The sequence below is a fragment of the Schistocerca cancellata genome, chromosome 2 (assembly GCF_023864275.1).
Source record: "Schistocerca cancellata isolate TAMUIC-IGC-003103 chromosome 2, iqSchCanc2.1, whole genome shotgun sequence".
Classification (NCBI taxonomy): Eukaryota; Metazoa; Arthropoda; class Insecta; order Orthoptera; family Acrididae; genus Schistocerca; species Schistocerca cancellata.
Genome location: NC_064627.1, coordinates 427,864,024 through 427,886,331, shown reverse-complemented (window position 1 = coordinate 427,886,331; position 22,308 = coordinate 427,864,024). Strand labels below are relative to the sequence as shown.

General features: G+C 38.3%; 1 protein-coding gene across 6 annotated transcripts in view; it reads right to left on the bottom strand.

Annotated features, from left to right (window-relative positions):
* The window catches only part of LOC126161894 (gamma-tubulin complex component 3-like), a 310,528-nt gene that overhangs the window by 143,822 nt on the left and 144,398 nt on the right, over positions 1-22,308 (bottom strand). For 5 of the 6 annotated variants that reach the window (XR_007534969.1, XR_007534968.1, XM_049918038.1 and 2 more), the window contains 4 exons: positions 8,224-8,463; positions 3,945-4,081; positions 3,709-3,860; positions 217-409 (listed from right to left, as the gene is read on the bottom strand). Coding sequence is in view for 4 of the 6 variants with exons in the window: in XM_049918038.1 (XP_049773995.1) it covers positions 217-409; positions 3,709-3,860; positions 3,945-4,081; positions 8,224-8,463 (722 nt within the window). In the remaining 2 variants the exon portion in view is untranslated. The remainder of the gene's footprint in view (positions 1-216; positions 410-3,708; positions 3,861-3,944; positions 4,082-8,223; positions 8,464-22,308) is intronic. The other variant, XM_049918039.1, reaches the window with a different exon arrangement.

Genomic DNA, 22,308 nt, shown 5'->3' with positions numbered 1-22,308 from the left:
AAACCAACTTGAAAGTCTCTGAGGGTGATGAAGGAGGGTCAACTTAGGCAAAACTCTTCAGAGTGACAGGACACGTGTCAAGGGGTAGGAAGTACGATTTTAATGCTTCGGAAAACATTATTTATAAATTCATCTAATAAGACAGAGCAAGAACTACTAAATAGTGAGACAACTGAATTCCTAGAATTTGCAAGTTAAAAACTCTTTTTCTCTTACTCAAGTAACTCCATAAGGTGCCTAATGAAGTCCCCTTGCCCCAGCAGGAGATATCTCCTTAAAGCTTGCAGGTGATCCATGAATTTGTACTGAGTGTTGAGAACATCCAAAACACGACGAGACGTTTCACGGTAAGCTTGTTCTAGCATTGCCTGCAGCTCTCCATCCTGGTCCTCAACAAAGAGTGCTTCCACTGCCAACAGAAACAAGTAAATCATTGTAAAGCAAAACTGAAAGTGTCCAATGCAATACCAACTGTAATTGGAATAATTATAACACAGCAATGACAACAAAACAAACTGTATGTTTCTGAGGTACTGTAAAAGAATTTTTGGTTTGGTCTACAGTTCAATGCCCAATTGGTACAAGGATTTTTTTGTGTCACTTACCTCTTCTTTGATTTTCAGTAACGACTTTTTAAAGTGAATGTGTGTTATGTCATACTGTGGTTCAGAGTCCACGTTAAGCTGTAGGTCCCTCTATAACCAACTGATAAGAAAGTTCTCTACTTGGAGGAAGGCTACAAGATACAATATCCAACAGAACCATACCTAGGAAACCACTCGAGAATTCAAACCCACCTTCAGATTGAGGATTGCTTTACCTTTAGTGCAGAAGAGCTGCTATGCACAGAACCCTCAAAGAACATGTAACAATTAAGTGCATTTCTTTAGGATGATGACACACAGTGTGGAAAAGTGATCCGTTGGTTGTTCACATTCTGTTTTGAGCTACCTTCCTACTACATGCCCCACAGCCCACTGTGCAGTTTGAATGTTCTAATACAAACCGTTCAGAAGTTATGACAGTTTTATTTAACATAGGTCAGTAATTGTCACCCTGTACATTCAGACCTCCTCCTCCTCCTGTTCGACCTCCCTCTTCCTCTGTTCTATCTCATCCTCCCAATTCACTACTCCACATAACTTTGCAACACATGTAAATTCCCTGCCCACGCCAGAGGGAACTCACCAGTGCCACATTCCTATCTCCTGCACTTACTCCCAGATTTCAGCCACCCTTCCCTCCAACTCTCCTTGCATTCTTTCTCACCTTCGTCCATTCAACCCAGTGAAACCTCTCATCAACTTGAGCCCATACAATGTATTCAGCTGGGACAATGTTTTCTGTGTTGGCTAGCTTTGATGTAAGACATCATCCAAAAGCTTGTCTTGTTTAAGTGCCTATCAACCTTTCAATGTCTCAACTTGCGTTGTTATCTTTAAGCTGCATTAGAATGCAGAAATGAAACCCAAATGCTTCTATGCACACGAGTGCTAGAAGTGGAGGAGATGTGTGTTTAACGACTCATGGACAATGAAGTCATTAGAGATGGAGCACAACCTTGGATTAGGGAAGAAAGGGGAAGGGAATCGGCTGTGCCCTTTCAAAGGAACCATCCTGGCATTAACCTGAAATGATTTAGGGGAATCACGGAAAACCTAAATCAGGATGGCCAACTGTGGATTTGAACTGCCGTCCTCCCAAATGCAAGTCTGGACTTATTTTTTATCCGCTCATTTCAACTGCCTTATTATTTTGAAACATCATATAGGGCAAATACTAGTTCAATATTATTTTCTGTAACAACAATATTAAAAAAAAAAAAACACATTACGCATCTTAAATGATACACCTACTTTAACAGCATACACAAAGTTTCAACAATACGAAAATGATGGATTGCTCCTCATCTCTTACAGGAGGTGCTGAGTTGCAGGTACACACAATGATAAGGTTGTTAAACTCTTAACTTTCAGACAGAAACACCCTTCTTCAGAAGCTACTGTCTATGGCTGCTTAGACCAGACTGCAGGCTTTGCTTGCATCTGCAGTGAGCAGCAGTCAGGGTGGGTGGCAGAAGTACAGAAGCGGCATGGGGTAAGAAGAGGGAGGGATAGCAGAGGAGAGGTGGGGAAAGACACTGTGCTGCTATGAGAGCAAGTAGGAATGTGGTAGGGGCAGGATGGGAATGCTAGTTGGAGAGTCAGGAGGCTGTGTGGAAGGAGAGGAAAGATGAGAAGGGAGGCATGGATAAGGGGAAGAGACTAGTAGGTGCACTGGCACAATAGAAGGCTTGCATAGGGGTTTGAATGGGGGGAGGGAAGGTATTGAATGATGGGGACTATCAAAGGATGAGACCAGGAGGGTTACAAGAATAAAGGATATTTTGTAGGGCCAGTTCGCACAGCACAGCACAGCACAGAAAAGCTGGTGGTGTTATGAAGGATCCTGATGGCACAGGATCCGAAGCAGTCACTGAAGTGTAGCTGATCGTGTTGGGCCATGTGTTGTTCAGCAGTTGTCTCTTGGGCACAATTTGGGAGTGGCCATTCATGTGGACAGACAGCTTTTTAGATGTCATGCTCACACAGAAAGCAACACAGTGGTTGTAGCTTAATTTGTAGATCACATGGCTACTTTCACGAGTAGCCCTGCCTTTGATGGTATAGGAGATGCCAGTGACAGGACCGAAGTAGGTGTTGGTGGGAGGATGTATGGGACAGGTCTTGCATCTAAGTCTAGTGCAGGGATATGAGTCATGATCTGGTCACTGTCTCAAGCTACGAGTCTGCTGCTCTCACTTTTGTCCACAGAATACATGGTTGTGTTTAATTATTATGGCTTGTAAATGATACGAACTTCAGGAGTTAATTTTATTTCAAAATCAATGCATTCTTTGTAGATGTGTATCCAATGCAATAGGAAGAATGCTCGCCACCATCAACAAAGATATTTGCTTGATGGTTCATTGAGAAAGAGACTATAATCATCTGCTAATTTGATTTTCACAAATTCTCTCATTTTATACTGGAGCCAACAATGCATCAGTCTGTCTGCAACTCAGCACCTTCTCTATATGGTGAGAAGAAATCTATCTTTTTCACATTTTTGTTATTCCACTGTGGACTTTCCATTTCTTGACACATATTCATTGCTTTAATACAACTGACTGATGAACACTATAGAGCTTATGACAGCACCACCGTAACAGCCAACACAATTGCAGGTTCATGTATGCGAGCATTGTATATACAACAAAAATTTACTGGGCAATAAAATAGTTTTGATAATTTACCTGATGATAAAAATGTGACAACAGCATTACTATTGCACTGTAATAAACTAAATGACTGAGAACACTACATCAATATATGGCTAGAGAGATGAGCTGCACTGCCACAACAATGAAGTAATGGTTTCCCTTTACTACTTTCACTATCTGAGAACATAATCTGTTGCTTTTAACAGATGTAGCTGTAGTAAAAAAACTATTCACTATAATTGACTAACAACTAATTACACAGACACAGTAAATAAAAATGCCTCAAACAGTATTCAAAAACTGAAAAGAAGAATAAAGTTGATTTTGCTTAATGTTATGTCTGACATTAACACTATATGATCAGATCCATGAGCCCCAGCAGTATTTCCATATCTGCTTGAGGTGTCATTGGCCTTTTTTTAATCAATAGGTAAGAAAAATTATACCGTTGGTGCTTTCCAAAGCGAGCCTGAGGGCTTCACGGCCTTTTATAGGCGTGTGGTCTTGGCACACTTCACGAAGGAAGTTTATGCTCTTGCCTGTAGCAAGAATTTTGCGAGCTTGTGCCAAAGATATGAAACTTGGTACAAGAGCTTCCCTGTATGGAAAAGAAAGTTAATATTAGTTAACTGCATTTCAATGATGATAATACCTAAGCCATATACTATCAATCAAAACTTACTGAACATAATATTTATCATGCCATAAGCGGTCTCCTTTCACATCAGGATTTGCAGCTATGAAGAATTCATTATAAGGATCCTCCAATTCCCCATCCAAAATCCACCGACTTAGCATTACATACATGGGACGACATACCTGCAAAAGTAAGTAGCTTTTCTTACTGAACACATCAGGAGCATAACTACACTAAATGCACAATAAATGATACACTCCTTTTTTCCCCCTAAGGTAAGTCTTTCAGCTCCCGGGATTGGAACGACTCCTTACCCTCTCCCTTAAAACCCACATCCTTTCGTCTTTCCCTCTCCTTCCCTCTTTCCTGACGAAGCAACCGTTTGTTGCGAAAGCTTGAATTTTGTGTGTATGTTTGTGTTGTTTGTGTGTCTATTGACCTGCCAGCGCTTTTGTTTGGTAAGTCTCATCATCTTTGTTTTTAGATATATTTTTCCCACGTGGAATGTTTCCCTCTATTATATTCATATCAGAAAATGTAGTGAGTGTGATATTTCCATTTTTTAAAGTTTTTTTGGGGTTAAGTGGCAATTAGAATAAAAATGGCAGTCCTGTGGAGTGTTGCCAAAATAACAAAAATTGTGTCATATTACTCCACGGGAGATATAACTGATCAAGCTGGCCTACTGGCATTGACTCCCCAGTTCATCTTTGGATTTCTGGGAGGTACTGGTTTAACAAAGGACAACAACAGGATCTCGTGTCCCTTCATGTGATCACAGGAGCAAAGAAGTGCAGGCACACGAGTTCACACTTCTTTAGCAACAATGACAGAAAGATATGTATGAATATGTGGTAACCAAATAGACCATCTTGTGATGAAGCAAGCTGGGATAATTTTAATTCCCCTCTTGTTTTGCGTCTGCCTCCTTAAATTCATTTTTTTCACTTATAACAATTTACCATTAACATACATGAATATAACCTGCATTTTCATAAAAGAGAGAGATTAGCCCTCAGTTTTAAAGAATATAACACCAGATTTAATTTTGTGTTTAGTTTTATGTATGTAATTGATTTCCTAATTTATTTTGACTACTCCTAGTTAGTATCTTCTGTTATACGGTGAAATCAGTAATGGCTTCGTAACTTAAATTCTACTGTTGACACATAAATAAATATAAATTTTGTAATAATTGTAAACATTTGGAAGGCGAAATGCTTGTGTTCTTTAAGTAGCTACTTGGTTCTAGTCGGAAATATATTAGCAAAACCAGCCCTTAATTAATTCAAAAGTTATTGACAGTTTTGTAAAAAGTACTGTTTGCATAACTATATTTGTTAATTTCACAATTTAAACAAATAATTCGACCTAACTCTTGTAGTAGAAGAAACTGTTAAAAAGAACCATTTTTTTTATGTATTCAGGTAATTTAAGAAGTTAAGTTTTAATTGTAATTTCTCTAAATTTAACTTCAAACAATGTGTAGTTTCGGCCCCTATTATTGTGAGGATATATAAGGGCCCAATTTTTGGTCACGAGACTGTCAGTCCATGGCTGAGTTTCAGACGAGAAACCTATGTTGGTTAGAACAACAACGTTTCAACTTAACAGTGAAATAAGTGTTACAGTAATAGGCCATGTGTTACAGCAATGACAGTGTCTGTACCATATGCACCTGATTATTCCATAGCTATGTTATTACTGCTTGTTGATGTTCAACAGGAAACTATTGTAGAAGTATGTGGATGTTTGCCTGCTAACTATTAATGACGCTTATTGGAAGTTAGAACAATACTGCACTGGCCAAATAACTGTGTATTACTGGGGGCAGGGCGGGGTTGTGAAAAATGAAATTAAAGTACTGTGAAACGCAATTGCACAACTGTTGGCTACATCATTTACAGCAGACTGTAGTTGTACTTCCACAACCAATTTTTCAGCCAGCGTAGCAGCCAGTACATCGACACCGAGGACAACAAATGAAGAAATACCTCTTATAAGTAAAGGGTGTCTCAAAAGGTATGCTACAACTTCAATGTGTTAAGAACCCAAACCACTGAAGATTCACAGCATGTTTGGCTTATGTGGAGACAAGCTCATGAAGTTTCATTTCTTTGTGTTCAAGGTTGACGTGACTGAAGCATAACGACACCACTTCAAGAAAAAGCTCAGTAGGTGAAACAGTTTATTCAGATCAAATCAGACCTACAGATTCAAAGGAACTTCCAAATAACAGTACAGGAAGCACCCATCGTCACAGACTTCAATATGCTACTGATACTGGAACAAGTGAAGCCAACACAGTACAGATACTGTTGACTTTTCAACATTCACCACATAAGTTTGTTCAGAGGGCATCGTAGGAGCTGCAAATCCCTTGGGTGACCTTTCACTGGGTCCTTCGGACTCGTTTATGGATGTGCCCACACCGATTGCAGCTGCTGAACGCATTGGCACTAGACAACAAGCCGTAACATACACAATTTGCTGTGGATGTTCTTCACCGTTTAGAGGAGGATGGACATTTTCTAAAAAATGGAACATTTTCTGCCAAAGCAACATTCCACAAAGGTACTAAGGTAAACAAACACAATGTTCACATTTGGGACACAACCAATCCACATATTGTGACAGAATAGGTAAGTGGTAGCCCAATGTGTGGGGTTTTTGATGTTTGATTGCATTGTGGGACCATTTTTGTTATCTTTAAAACAGTTAATTCTAACAGTTAGCTTGACATGCTGGAGCTGTTTGCATTACAACCAGCTGACTCCAAGACAAAGCTGTTTTCCAACAACACTGTTGCACTGGGCTCAGACTGTGCAAGATGTTCTAAACCAAGTGTTTCCAGATTGCCAGGTTATATTCATGTATGTTAATGGTATATTTTTATAAGTGAAAAAACGAATTTAAGGAGGCAGATGGCAAAACAAGAGGGGAAATAAAATTATCCCAGCTTGCTTCATCACAAGATGGTCTATTTGGTTACCACATATTCATACATATCCTTCTGTCATTGTTGCTAAAGAAGTGTGCACTCGTGTGCCTGCACTTCCTTGCTCTTGTGATCACACAAAGGGACACGAGATCCTGTTGTTGTTTGATAAACCAGTGCCTCCCAGAAATCCAAAGACGAAGTGGGGAGCAAGGATTCAGTTCTTTAAATCATTGAGTCAACAGACTTCTTTCTATGGGGATCGTTTCAAAAGCCTGTCGACCAACTCAATGATTTAAAAAAAACTGAATCCTTGCTGCCACTGCCACAGCTAATGCAGATATGTTGCACAGAGTGTGGATAGAGGTTGAATACAGACTGGATGTTGTGCATGTCACCAAAGGCACCCAAGTTGAAGTTGACTGAATGACATAAAAACTTTTGTAAGATAGTGTCTCACATAAGCCAAACATGGTGTGAATAATTTAGTTAGCTTGGATGCTATAATACCTTACAGTTGTACCGTTCATTTTATTTTGAGGCACCCTGTGTGTGTGTGTGTGTGTGTGTGTGTGTGTGTGTGTGTGTGTGTGTGTGTGTGTGCGTGTGTGTGACAGGAGGAGGCAATAAATATCATCAATAACAGTGGCTACCATCAATCAGAGGGTTATCTAAAGAAGCCCACACCTACTCGACACAACATCAAAAGTGCAACTGCAACTGTTGTTCAACCTGGGAAGGCAACCAGTCTTGACTAGCATGCATAACTAAAACCAGAGAGTCAACATTTAATGAATGGAGAAAGTGAGCAAAAATCAGTATACTGTTGCAGTGAGTTTAGCTACTACCTTCATGGTTTTAATTTGTAAATATACAAGAGTGAACTTAAGTTTCAAAAGACTTGGGAATGCACAATGACGGGGATAGTTTTATAATATGAAGAATAACCATCTTTAAGTGGTCCATTCAACCAAGTTCAGCATTAGAAGGGTAGGTTATGTAATATCTTTCTCTACATGTAAATATGACTACTGCCCCAACATATGTGTTTGAAATAATTAAATAAAAACCAAATTAATTACAATTAAATAAATTATGTTTGTCATTATCGGTAATGTGGATGTCTGCAATGTGATACATTTCACAACCATTCAGCCATTGTAGCAGGATGTACAATTTTGACAATACAACTTTAAAATTGGTTTAAGTTTTGGTTGAAAACACCGAAGTCTCAAACGTCAGAACACTGTCTTCATGCAGCATTCATATATTAGTAGGTTTGGATAAGTTATAGAGCACACTTGGAAATTTAAAGTACAAGGCAATTTTTCCTGAATTACGACAAAATTGAAGGAAAAATGTTCAATACAAAATTATACAACTTACTGCTGCCAAGAGTGTGCGTACACTACGGCGTAAATTTGGATCACCGTGCTGCAAAAAACTATGTACACAGGATGCTAGAGCACCACCACGACGACCACGGCATGCTTCTGCCAGTGACAGCAACAGCTGCAACCTCAGTGTGGGGCTCCGTACACATACTGCCAATTGACTCAATGTCAGTGATGGCAGTTGCTCTTCTGCTAGCGGTGAATCGACTACAGCCTCTGACTGCTTCTGTAACTTTCAGATAAAGGAAAGAGAGTTTACTTTGTGAAAATAAAACTGAAGTGTACACAGAATAAATGGGAAACTAACCATAAAAAAGCAGAGAATGAAAATACCACTACAGATGTAAAGTTCTTTTATTATCACACGACTGGTTTCGGGCTCTTAAATGCCCATCTTTAGGTGTCGTAACTGGGTGCTGTGACCCCCGAGCGCTGCAGTGGACATGTTCGAAGCACTGTGTGCTACCTAGAAACGCTGAGCATGACTCCATGCTCTGACCCATTCTCACAACTTTCAAATAGAACAGAACTAAGGATACTGATTCTCAAAGAAGCGTTATTTAAACTTTATGGTTACTAATGAGCAGTCATACATTACCTAAATTTTAGGTAAAAATGGGCACAACAATGTCAAAAAGTGTCTAGCAAGTTGAAGCTGGATACAATTGAGAGTATTTTTATCAAAGACTCAAAGTTGTTAATTTGACTAACCATAACATAATAATAATAATAATTAGTCCATCCCCAACAAGTTAAATAACATATTTCTGACAACAATATCTGTACAGAAAACCAGTAAAATGGTATTATCATCAAGGGCAGATATCGTATAAAATGGCACTGGTTATTATAGTTAATATTTATTGTGCCTGACTATGTGTCAGTTTCTACAGCCACTTGGCATGCAGATTGTCATTCTCTCATACCTGACAGTAATTTTTACAATTAATTTTAACACCTGTGTATCTTTTCATGTGTTCTCCTGTTGCCTACTTTCAGTTAATTAATTACCCAAATTATTTCTCCTTTGTTCTCTTTCTGTGGGAAAACTCTGCCATTACAATGAATGCAACAATCTGACATGGCACACAAGTGGTTGGGTTTATACTGTGGGCTGTGGCAGCTAAGAATGCAAGGGAAGAGAGATAAGAGAATACAATGAAATGATTGAATACGAATGTAGCCTTGATATTTTAATTTACAAACAATCACCATGCAACTCTATTTAAATGTGACATTACTATTGTTTTAAATTTGTTATTTGTTACTATTAAAAATGGAAGCTCATAAATTGGCAGAGTACTTTATTTATAAAGAGCATTTAAAGAAATATTCTGTGAAAAAGTGAAATTTACTGTGAAAGTTTTTGCTGAACAACTCTCATAAAAGCCTAACTCAAAAACAACCATCACGAATTGCTTCTTCCAACATTTGGTAATCAATCATCATCAGAAAAGACTGATCACAACTTTGACACTGTTTCTATGCAGCACAACAACTGCTCCATTACATGCTCGGTGTGCAGCCAAATAAATTATTCTTGCTTCTTCGTCTTCTTCTTCTAATATTTCAGCTGTATATCATTCATTCAGCCATTTTCAGACTGACGCTCCAATAAAACTCATGGACCACACCATTGCTCATGTGGCCACAAATACACAGGTGCCAGCGATGTTGATCAGCAACAAAGAAATACACATATGCATTAATAATATCCATGGCTGCACAGCCAATCCTTCCTGAGATGTGGCTGTATCACTGTAAACCACACTGTGGTGAGGTATTTGAAAGTTTATTACAGAAAGTGCTGGATTCCATGACTTATTCAAGTTGAAGCCGCTACTGTTATTAAATAAATTCATCACCAAATGAATTTCAAATGCTTCTTTCATCATCGAGTCCCAAAACAATGAAAGATGAAGTAGACGCTAAAATTTTGACACTTTTGTACAACACAGAGTGACCAGTATCAACACCGCACTTTGTCACAGCTGAATTACTGGGTTGTAAGAGACAGTTATACCTGTGGTGTCCTCCACATCTTTCATGGACTTTGCAAGTTGTCTGTATGATGTATGGAAGGCAATACTGGCGATATTGTAAACAGCCGCGCAAGCACTGTGAGCATTCTTTTTTATTGTTTCCCAGTACTAAGTGTTGCCAAAGTGATCATTATACCACTGTCAAGGCCGAGAGATTCTGTATGACCACGTTCCAGTGTAGGACTGGGAGTGAATGGCTACTGTCCACTTAGGAATGATTTACTGTAACAAGAAATTGTAGTCCACACTAAGCATAAGGCAAAATCTAGTGAAATGTGTGCGATATACATTAACTGAAGAGAACTGGATGACCCATGAACTCTTTAGTGAACATCAGCAAGGTGGGGCATTGATTAGTACATGGGACTAGCATTCAGGAGGAAGATGGGTCATATTCCTGTCCTGACCATCCGGGCTTAAGTTTTCTTTGAATTCCCTAAATAACTTACGGCAAACGCTTGGGTGGTCCCTTTGAAAAGGGTGTGGCCAATTTCCTTCCTCAGGTTTTCCTAATTCCAGCTTGTGCTTCATCTTGAATAAGGAAGGAGTATACACAACAATTTCGACTTATTCATGCAACACAGAGTGACCAGTATCAATAGAGTGCCCTGCCACAGGTGATTCACAAGAGCCGGTTGTACCTGTAGTGTTGCACGCTTCTTTCATGGACTTTTAAGAGTTGTCTGTCCAATTTATGAAAGGTCACACCCCCCATGGGATATTGTAAGCCTCAACTTTATGGATATCAAATCATGTTTAACAGAACTCAAGAGTGCTGCTATTTTCAATGGAGGGCAAAAAATCACTTTTACTTTGCGTTTGCTGAGAATAGACTTCCCAAATATGGCAGGAAAAACAAGAATTTAAATCTTTCTGTGTCTTCTTCTGCATTCCTTATGCCAGCCTTCGGTTTCATTCATGGCATGTTGTGTTTCTGCTGTGGAGAACATCCACTGGCTTCTTAAACCCTCTTTAAGTGTAGGAGTTCATCCCGCAGACTGCTTTCATCATCATCATCATCATCATCATCATCATCTGGGAAAGATAGTGGCAGCTATTTGAACCTAAATATAAATCCGTATGTCTTGGTTTCCAATACGTATGTCTTGGTTTCCAATATATTGCCATCATCTTTGCACCAAACCAAAACATCCAAAAGCGGAAGGCATACTATCTTTTTTTTCCATTATAAACTGGATATACCTATGGATGGAATTCAGATGGTTTAAAAATTCTTGTACTTTATTTTCACCACAGGGCCACACTATAAATGCACCGTCAACATGTCTACACTGAAGGTATTATTTAACTTTATTAGTAAATTATGCACCTATGAAGACAATTTAGAAGTGACTTCTGAAGACCATGTGTCCACCACTTGTATCACTTTCCTTCCACAAGTATGTTGTCATTCATCAAACCTCTTTAGCAGCACAGCTTTAAAAAAATATACTAGATTTTTAGTTGCACACAGAATCACTAAGTACCACATCAGGTAGTCATTATTATGAAAGATTTGCCACCTAAGAGTTGCCAAAAACATAACAGTCCAAAGCAGACTAACAACGAACTGGAAGTCGAATGATACAATATCTAACATGGATGATGATGATGATGATTATGACGACGACAATTAGTTTGTGGGGTACTCAACTGTGTGGTCATCAGCACCCATGCAAAGTCCCAATGTTTACACAGTCCAATTTTTTTCGCAATCCAGTCTGGCCACTGTCATGAATTATGATGATGATGATGATGATGATGATGATGATGAGGGTAACACAAACACGCCATCCCCCGGCAGAGAAAATCCCAAACCCTGCCGTGAATCGAACCCGGGACCCTGTGATCCAGAGGCAGCAGCACTAGCCACTAGACCATGACATGCGGACATGGAAGTTGTTGAACAGTGGTAGCACATGTGCTTTGGCTTGATTATGAAACAACAGATTTTTTTTAATGCAGCCTCAGCTTCCAACTGCGAACTGGAGGCATACATATAACAACTACTGCCCCCAGTTTCTGTGTGTGTGTGTGTGTGTGTGTGTGTGTGTGTGTGTGTGTGTGTGTGTGTGTGTCACTAAGGTGGTAGTGCTGTATCTAATAATGTTTGCATTGAACAACTAACATAACTTTCCCACCACAAGTTGCTACAAATCTCTTTAATTTTTTTTTTTTTTTTTTTTCTTTCTTTGTTAGGAGAGCATGTAAGTTGCCACTGCATGGATTGCATTTTTCTCTGCTTCGTGATAATAAAGCAAAGTTTCAACATCCCATGTCAATAGTACTACTCTTAGGAATAAAAAGCCTGTAACAACTGGCACTTTTAGACTCATTTCCATCAATAAGCTGCCTTAGCTTTAGTTCATAGACAGTGAAATTTCAGTATCTAGTCAAATATACAATTAACAAATCCAACAGTTTTAGTTTTACAGCAACACTGCAAACAGATACTTACCTAAAAATGGTTATTATACGTGCAATATTTTCACCACCGACAGCTGTCAAGACAACACAAGTGAATCAATCACAGTGTAGTATATCAGATTAAGATAGCTATACTTGCTCTGATACATTTCACTTTCTTTTATACAACAGCAATGTCAGAAGTACTGCCACTGTAAGATAGAACTGAAGAAAATAATTTATTTCATAAAATACGTTTACGGTCCTTCAATATAATCCCCATTCTTGCTTATGACAGCTTCCCAGCATTTTGGCAACACCCGTATTCCAAACAGTGCAACTTCACTGTTGAGTTGTTTGGTTAATCAGGTCACCTCAATCGTATGAGAATGTTTTCCACAAAGGTGCAACAATTCCTTTCAGAAACTGTTCTCTTTCTGTTTGATAACACTGAAGCAATTCTTCTGTAATTCTTTTGCAACCTGCTTTCAGCTCTTCATTCAGATCATGCGGAACCCATCTGGCAGCAACTTTTCCCATCTTTAACTTTTCAGTTACGATTTTGTAAACTGAAGTGACAGACATTATAGCCTCATATGCAATTTCCTCAGATGTATTTGGTGAGTCTTTCCCACAAGGTGATTAACAATAACCTGAGAGATTTAGTCTGTTGCAGCTCATGGCCTTCCACTACTTGGGTTGCCCTCAGTGCTTACCCAAACTTCACGGAAATGAGCCCATCACTGAGAGATAGTGGGCTGTGATACACTACGCTATTCCCACTCACATCTCCCAGAGTGTTATAAATTTACATTGATTTCTCTCCACATAGTGAATCAATCTTGAGGTACAACTGCTGGTTTCATCTTCCCATGCAAACCACACAACACATACTAGACCATCATGCCTAAAGTCTCACTCACAATTGACATGAATTCCAACCTGATCATGTCACAGTATGGTAGCACATGTGCCACATGCAGGACTTTTGAAATGATCCTCATATATCCTGCTCTACAATGTGATCATTCTCAATATTTTCCAACCAGAAAAACACTGTTACACAACACCATTCTCTAACAGTGCTGATTTCTTGTGATTTAGTCCTGTTTTCAGAGTGTACTTCCTAGGCATGTGCACTGCCATAATTTGAAAACTAATGCCCATATTAAATTGTTCTTAATTATTGCACTGTTCCTCAAGATTTTATATATTCCCCGCTTTCTCTTTTCACCTTCTCTCATTTCAAACGTAGTGTCACTTGATCTCAGCACAGTCGGTACAAAGCAGAAGTGTTTGCACGCTGTGCTGATATTTCTCAAGGAGAATGTCAAAACAGGATCTAAGCCATGTGTCTCCTCTTAACAGATGCCGAAATGTGCTCTACAACACTGAGATCAGGTGATACTGGAATCCGGGGAAGTACCTTTACATCCATACTGACAAGTGGAGGCAATGATGTTGCAACCACAGATTTACTTCAAACTTTGTACATTTTTAGTAGGTGATTAAAACAACATAATGTGAAAGTAGTCAGGTGTACTACTCTAGCAATTTCGAAAAAATTGCAAGAGAAGTATTTCGCATCTATTATGTCAATTGCGTATCTGTGCAAAGGGGTCAAGTGCCAAAATGCACTGTGGTCACGTGGTTAGCGTTTAGACCTGGGAAGAGGGACATGGACAAGGTGATTATTCGAGTCCCACTAACACTTATTTTTTTAATCTATATTTTTTTCATCACTGATCTTGTTATTTAACTTATATGACTTTGGGAGGTAATGTGATGGGAGAAAAAAAAAAAAGCATGTGTATTTGCCTGAAGTTTCAATTTATGTTTTGCATGCCTGTATGACAAACAACATACTGCAACATGTGATGTAGGGAACACATCCGACAAGTAATTCTCTTGGTCTAGCACACTGTGTGACTTACTATACTACTGATGGTGAATAATGTCACTTGCATCATTACTTATCGAGGTTTGACCTGGGCTTTCCAAGCCTGTCCCTCGTCCCTGTAAATTTAATTACAAATAGTAAATAGTCAAATAACATATGAAATTCACTACCACATCATGAAAATGCATTTTTTCCCCATTATATTACCTCTCAAATGTCATATAGATTAAGAAACAAGTGTTGGTGGGATTCGAAAGGTCACCTCATGCATGACCCTCTTGCCATGCGCGAATGCTAACTACAGGGCCATAATGAATTCATACACTCTCCCCCTTTTGCACAGATACATGACTGACAAAATACACGCGTAACACTTCTTTTGTGATTGTTTCGGAATTGCCAGGGTAGTGCACCTTACTGCTTTCACATTCTGCTGTTTTAATACCTACTAAAGGTGTACAAAGTTCAAAGTAAATCTGTTATCCTAACATCGTGGCCTCCCCTATTGAGTATTTCAAATCATTCTGACATGAGTCACAATTGATAGACTTGTGACATTCGTTTCCTTTATTTCTTCGTTGATTGTCCTCTGTGTCGAGGTACTATGTTGCTGTATTGGCTGAAAAATGGAGGTGGAAGTTGAACACTGTCTACATTAAATGAGGCAGTCGACAGGTGCACATTTGTGTTTCACAATTATTTACTTTCTCTGTTGACAACAACTCCCCCCCCCCCCCCCCCTTCCAATAATACACAGTTATATGGCCAGTGCACTATTATTTAACTTTCAATAAGCCTCATTAATAGTTCGCAGGCAAACATCCACATACTGCTACAATAGTTTACTATTGAACATCTATGAGCAGTAAAAACCTAACCACACGGTTCACAGTTCTTGTAAAATAATAAGGTAGGTATGGAACAGACACGCACTGTTTTATCACACGGCCTAATTGTGTTACACTTATTTCACGGAGACACTGTTGTTGATCTAACCAATACAGGATCCTCATGTGAAACTTTGCTGTGGACTGACCGTCTCTGAACCAAAAATCGGGCCCTTATATATTATCACAATAATAGGCACTGAAACAAAACACTGTTTGATGTTTAAGTCACAGAAATCACAAATAAAAGCTAACTCATTAAATTAACTGAATACATTGAAAAATTCATTCCTTTTAACAGTTTCTTCTACTACAAGGTTTAGGCCGAATCATTTGTTCAAATGATGAAATTAACATATATAGTTACGCAAACAATACTTTTGACGAAACTGGAAATTACTTTGGAATTAATTAAGGGCTAGCTTTGCTAACATGTTTTCGAATAGAAACAAATAGATTCTTTAAGAATACTATTAGTTGTTCCTCCAAATGTTTATAATTATCATAGAATTTATATTTGTTTATAAGTCAACAATAGAATTTAAGTTACAAAACAATCACAGATACTGCCCAATAATGAAAGATACTAACTAGGAATTTTCAAAATAAATTAGAAAATCAATAACATACATAAAACTAAACGCAAAATTAGATCTAGTTGTTTATTTTTTAATACTGAGGGCCAACCTCCCTCTTTTATGAAAATGCATATTATACTCATGTACGTTAATTAGTCAGACATTAAAAAAATTAATTTTAAGGAGGCAGATGGCAAAACAAGAGGGGAAGTAAAAAATATTCCAACTTGCTTTGTCATAGACTGGTGAATTATTTTGCTGAAAGTAGGTCTTCACTGAGATCAAAAGCCTCAGAACAGGTGTCATTTACTTTTGCCAATTCGTTCATAGTTTTCATATGTTTTAGAGGGGGAGAGAGGGGGGGGGGGGGGGAAGGAAGAAGAAGAAGAAGAAGAAGAAGAAGAAGAAGAAGAAAGAGAGAGAGAGAGAGAGAGAGAGAAACTGATTTTGAAAGTTATGTCAGACTGTTTCTTCATGTTACATGATACCTTTAAAATTGTATCATACATCATGTCACAAGGATACCACCAGATCAAATACTTGTGATATTACAAGTAAGGTCTTAATAATCTATCTTTACTTCTCACTCCGTCCCCACCATCTCTGGATTGAAAGTGGCACACTGCTACCACTGTAGTACTGTCTTTGACAACCTATTCTCTCTGATGCCTCCCCATCTGTAACTGTCTCCTAGTTATTCCAATAAACAAAAATTATCAGTACTTTATGTAGTTTTGAAATCGGATCTGGTTTCTGAATTGCTTTGCATATCTAAGAAACCATCATTCTAAAAATTGCTAAATGTGAAACAGTAATTATTAAAGTAAAAGTATTCTGGCTATTTATCAATTAATTCAGTTTTGCTTGTATGTGTATTTTTGACTGCATTACCACAGTGCTGACATGGTATGAAACATTACAGTGTTCATACATCATTTCAAGCAATAAGAGTTTACTATTAATGAAGTGCATGGTGATATTTATGAATATGAGTCTGTTTAGGTGGTGAATATTTTTTATAGGTCAGTATTATTGGTCTGTAATACTGTCACATTGCTGTGTACTTGTGTAGTTCATTTACTACTAACTTCAGCAGTATCTTAGTGCACTATCAGAATTGTTACGCAATGTAAGCGGTAGAAAAAATCCTGTATGAACTACAGGGATTGTTCGATGAGAGGATACGGACCGGCAATGCATGAATTCCATGCTAGAGACCATTTATTCAGTCATACTTTGTAACAGAGACTGTGTTACAATACGTGCTGTACCATGCAGCCAGTCACAGTATGCATAGTTTCCTCCTAGAAACAGTTACTGTTCCTCATATGTCATGCCTTAGCACTCTCTCCTACCATAGTAATTGGTAATGTTGTGCCTGAGTCACTTCTCTTGCTGATTCACCTTGTAGCAGATGAAATAAAGTGTTGTACACAACGGTTCCTTATTTGAATCGAGAGCTTGCCGACATGGTGTTTACTTACAGAAAGGCAAACAGCAATGGGTGGCAGGCAGCAAGGCTGTATCATAAGACCTATACCCGCCGACAAAACCACTGTGTTCAATGTTTGCAGCAGTATTTTGCCATTTGTCTGAGGCAAGGTCATTTCAGGAAACAGGAAATCATGACGGACGTACCGGAAATGTTCAGACATCAGACTTGGAGGAAAATGTGATTAATACTGTATAATGCAACTGACCTGTCAGTATAAGGCACTTGGACTGCTGTTACAGGATAAGCCATTTAACCATGTGGATCATTCTCCATGACAACTGTTACTAACCATATCACTTACAGCACGTTAGGGCTTACTAGCGACAGACTTCTTTCTGCATCGGAGCAGTTTTGTCTATGGTTTCTTCACCAGGCAACTGTGATTTCGGGATCTGTGTCATCCATCCTATTCACAGATGAAGCCACCTTCACATGGAGAGGTATCTTCAACTTTCATAACAGTTGTAGCGGCACCACTGTTTAGGATAGGGAAAGTTAGTTTTGTGTGATATTCTGAGAACAAGTTACAGCCAGGTGTAGGCCGGATTGCAGTGAGTTATGCATACTAGCAGTTGCAAAGGCAAATAGAGGCCACAGGGCAATAGAACTGCCGGAGAGGGCACACACAGCAGTTTTCATGTTGCAAGTCGCAGGCAGAAGGGACCACTGGCCAATCTAGTGTGTTATGAGCACGTGACGTGAAGCGGAGCGCTTGGCAAAACAGAGGCGCACAGCTCTGTATGAATAAGCGCCGTTTTCTAACGAGATTCATTCAAATGTGGCAGCTCTCCTGAACGGCGAGGCGTGTCACACCACCAACCACACGCAGCAGCAGATGGGGCACCAGCGTTCCAGTCCACGGCGGGTCGTAGGTTCAACTCTCTGAGGGTAATGCGGGGTCCGTAGCCAGCCAGCGGCTGGGCCACTCGTCGGCTCACTAGCACGGGCAGTCGTCCAGGCTTCCAACACGCACCAGTGTCACTCGGGGTGAGGGTCGCAGATTTGGCAGTGGATCGCGGTCGCTTGTCTTCGCCATGTCATAAGCCACACCGGCAAGGGAACATAGCGCGGACCATCTTGCAGTTGGGTCAATCCATTTCAAATCACCTAGGCGATGTTGCTCAACATTTTTGATTTTCTTGATTTTTTTTATCATGACTTCCCTATAGACAGACATTCACAAAACACTGTTTTAAAAATTTTTATAAGTCATAGTTTTTTTCTGGCAGCCGTTTTTACAATGGCGGTTGGGCAAATTTTAGTGGAAATTGACGTTTGCGGAAAGTTTAATTGCCAAGTTATTTTAAAAGATATCAGAATAATTCAAAAACCAGTGTGCTCAGCATGAAATGAACTTCAGGCATAATTTTTTAAAAATTTTTCTATCATGCAAGAGTGTCACTCAAACTCTTTCTGTAAAGACTCTGAAAAAATTTATCAATCTTCACTTTTTAAGGCCTCCAATTTTCATGAAGGAAGAGAGACTCACTAATAATATGTTATCTCTGTGTTGTGTACTTACATAACTACCGGCAGTAAAAGTTGCAGTCCTGAGAATGCACTCCTGTTTTTTCTAGAGCTTTTCAAAAATGGCCAAAACCCTTCTAACGTCAATTTCCGCAGTTCAATATCTAAAAAGGGACTGAATGAAAACAAGTGAAAATTTTACAGAGTGTTCTTTATTCTCATGGCAATATCTCACAAAAAAATTATGGCTGAGACTCAACTACATTGAGAGTAATAGAGCAGCAAATTTCAGTAAAAACACTACTCCTCTACATGCTCGTGCAGTGCCAAGTTAGCAAACAAGGGCTTGAAATTGTTACAGTTGACATTGGCCAAATGATGTTTAAATCATTACAGACAATAAATGATCAAATATTTCTACTTTTAAATAACAATGGGCAGAGATAACAATTGGTAAAGAGTTCTAATTCTTAAAATTAACGGCACATTTGTTGTACTACACTTGCGTACAGTATACACATAATAATGTTTCTCCATGTAGACAGATTTAAAACTTCAGTTGTAACTACTTGCCAGCTGCAATTTTCATTAGGGAGTTAAAGAAACACGATATTTCATTGCATAGTTTATCAGTTATGTTGTGTGTTCTACCAGACACTTTGTGAATTCCATTGGAGTTACTTTTCATATTACTTTCTTTGCAGGACCCAAGACAATAAACAAGTGAATAAGAGTTTTGTAAGTGTAGATCAGAAGTCTCCCATCTTCAACTGTTTTCAAGAATAGTAGATTTTTCAAGTATTGAAATGAGTTGTTTTGTGGGTGAACTAATAAGTGAACAGTGCCATAAATAACACTACAAGAAGAAAGTGCATCAAGAATTAATAAGAGTGAGTGACTTGCCAGCTGAAGAACAATGTTTGTTAAAATTAAGAATTTCGAAAGAAATTTCTAATATTTGTTATTACCACAAAGATAAATATTTAGACAAATACAACCACATTTTTGGTAAAAGTGTTGTGACCCATTTGGTACTCACAAAAAGCCAGTTAAAAATGGTTTGCGTAAAATACTAGTTGAACATCTAAAAAAAAAAAAAAAAAGTGGATATTAACCTAATTCCTGAACAAGCTCTATGCCCAACTTACGCATCAAGAATATTTGTAAATAAACCAGCTGAAAAAGTGGCAATTAGTGTTGAGAATGATCCTGAATTTCTTCCTGGGCCTTTTGAATCGGTCAAGAATATTTGTAAATAAACCAGCTGAAAAAGTGGCAATTAATGTTGAGAATGATCCTGAATTTCTTCCTGGGCCTTTTGAATTGGTTGAGGATGATCCTTTGCATCAAGTAGAATCAATCTGTGAAACTTTGGAATTATTTCCTTTACATAAAATAACAAAGCTCAACAAAGACCAGCGACTATCAGCTCTACAAAGAAAAACTGATAAAATTACAAGTGCTGTCAAACGAAAATTGGAAGAATCTTTCCATAATGACTTAGATGCACAGAATGGAAATAGTAAAGAAAATGTACAAAGTGAGTATGATATACTTATTACCAAAATGAAAGAAAAATTCAAAGTTTCCAATAAAGATGACAAAATTAAGATAAGTAGCCTCTTGCCAAGATCATGGTCAAAGAAAAAAATAATCAAGGAATTTGGTGCATCTGAATACATGGTGAAGTTAACTAGGCAGCTAGTTATGGATCAAGATATCTTACCACATCTTTCAAAAAGACAAGGTGCCAACAAAATAAGTGAAGTTGTTAATAGTGTTAAAGAATTTTACGAGAATGATGACAATAGTCACATGTGTCCTGGTAAAAAGGAATGTGTTTCAACTGTGATTGGCAATGTTAAGGTGCAGAAGCAGAAAAGGTAATTCTTCTCTTGCTGAATGAGCTCTACAGCCTCTATAAACAAAAATACCCAGATAACAAAATTGGCTGCTCTATGTTTGTGTTCTACGACCAAAGTGGTGTGTTCTTCCGGGTTCATCAGGAACTCATACTGTATGCGTTTGCAAGCATCATCGAAACACAAAGCTTATGATGGAAGGAGCAAAACTTAATGCAAATTATAAAGACCTGATAGCTTTCATGGTATGTGATATTGATAATGAAAAATGTATGCTTGACATATGTGCAGGATGTCCTGGACCAGATATCCTACTTGATACCTTAAATAATGAACTCGACATCTTGCCTGATGAAGTAGTTTTCAAACAATGGGTACAAACTGGTAGAGTTGAGCTTATTACACAGGTAATGCCCAGTGAGGAATTTTCACAGTCTTTTGTCGATAAGCTGGTGCTTTTAAAATCCCATCACTTTATCTCAAAAGCTCAAGCTCAATACTTTAAGGAAACGAAAGAAAACCTGAAAGAAACCCACTGTTTAGTGATTGGTGATTTTGCAGAAAACTATACATTTACAGTACAGAATGAAATTCAAAGTTTTCACTGGACTAATGCACTAGCGACACTGCATCCGTTTGTCATCTACTTTAAAAAAGAAAACAATGTGTGTTGCAAATTTATTTGTGTAATTAGTGACCACCTAGAACATAATACCACAACTGTGTATGCATTTCAATGTCACCTCATTAGAGAAATTAAGAATATCATACGTAATGTTGAAAAGATAATCTACTTTAGTGATGGCACAAGCAGCCAGTAAAAAAATAAGAAAAACTTCATTAATATCTGTCAACATGAAAATGATTTTGGTTTACCAGCAGAGTGGAATTTTTTTGCCTCATCACACGGAAAGAATTCTTGCGATGGGATAGGCGGAACAACAAAAAGAGAAGTTACACGAGCTTCCCTTCAAAGACCTTACACAGAACAGATCCTGGCTCCACACGATTTGTTCAAATACTGTCAACAGAATATTACTAGAATTAGATATATATTTGTTTCTTCAACTGAAATTGAACAAATCAAAACAAAGCTGACTGAGAGATTTGATTGCTGTTTACCATTGAAAGGAACAAGAAGCTATCACAGATATGTTCCCACAAGCGACAATCAAATAAGAAGTTTTGTTACTTCCAAAGGCTCCAACTTTGATGATCATCAAACTTCAATACTTTTTACAAATGTATCATCTTTTACAAATAACGATTTTGTTGTTTGTATGCATGATGAGAAGTGGCAGCATGGAAAAATTGAAGAGAAAAGTGAAGATAACAATGCATTTCTTTCACCCTTCTGGTCCAAGAACTGCCTTTCAACTTTCCAAAAATGACACTGCTTGGGTGCCTGCAAATAAAATATTACGAAAGCTGACTCCACTG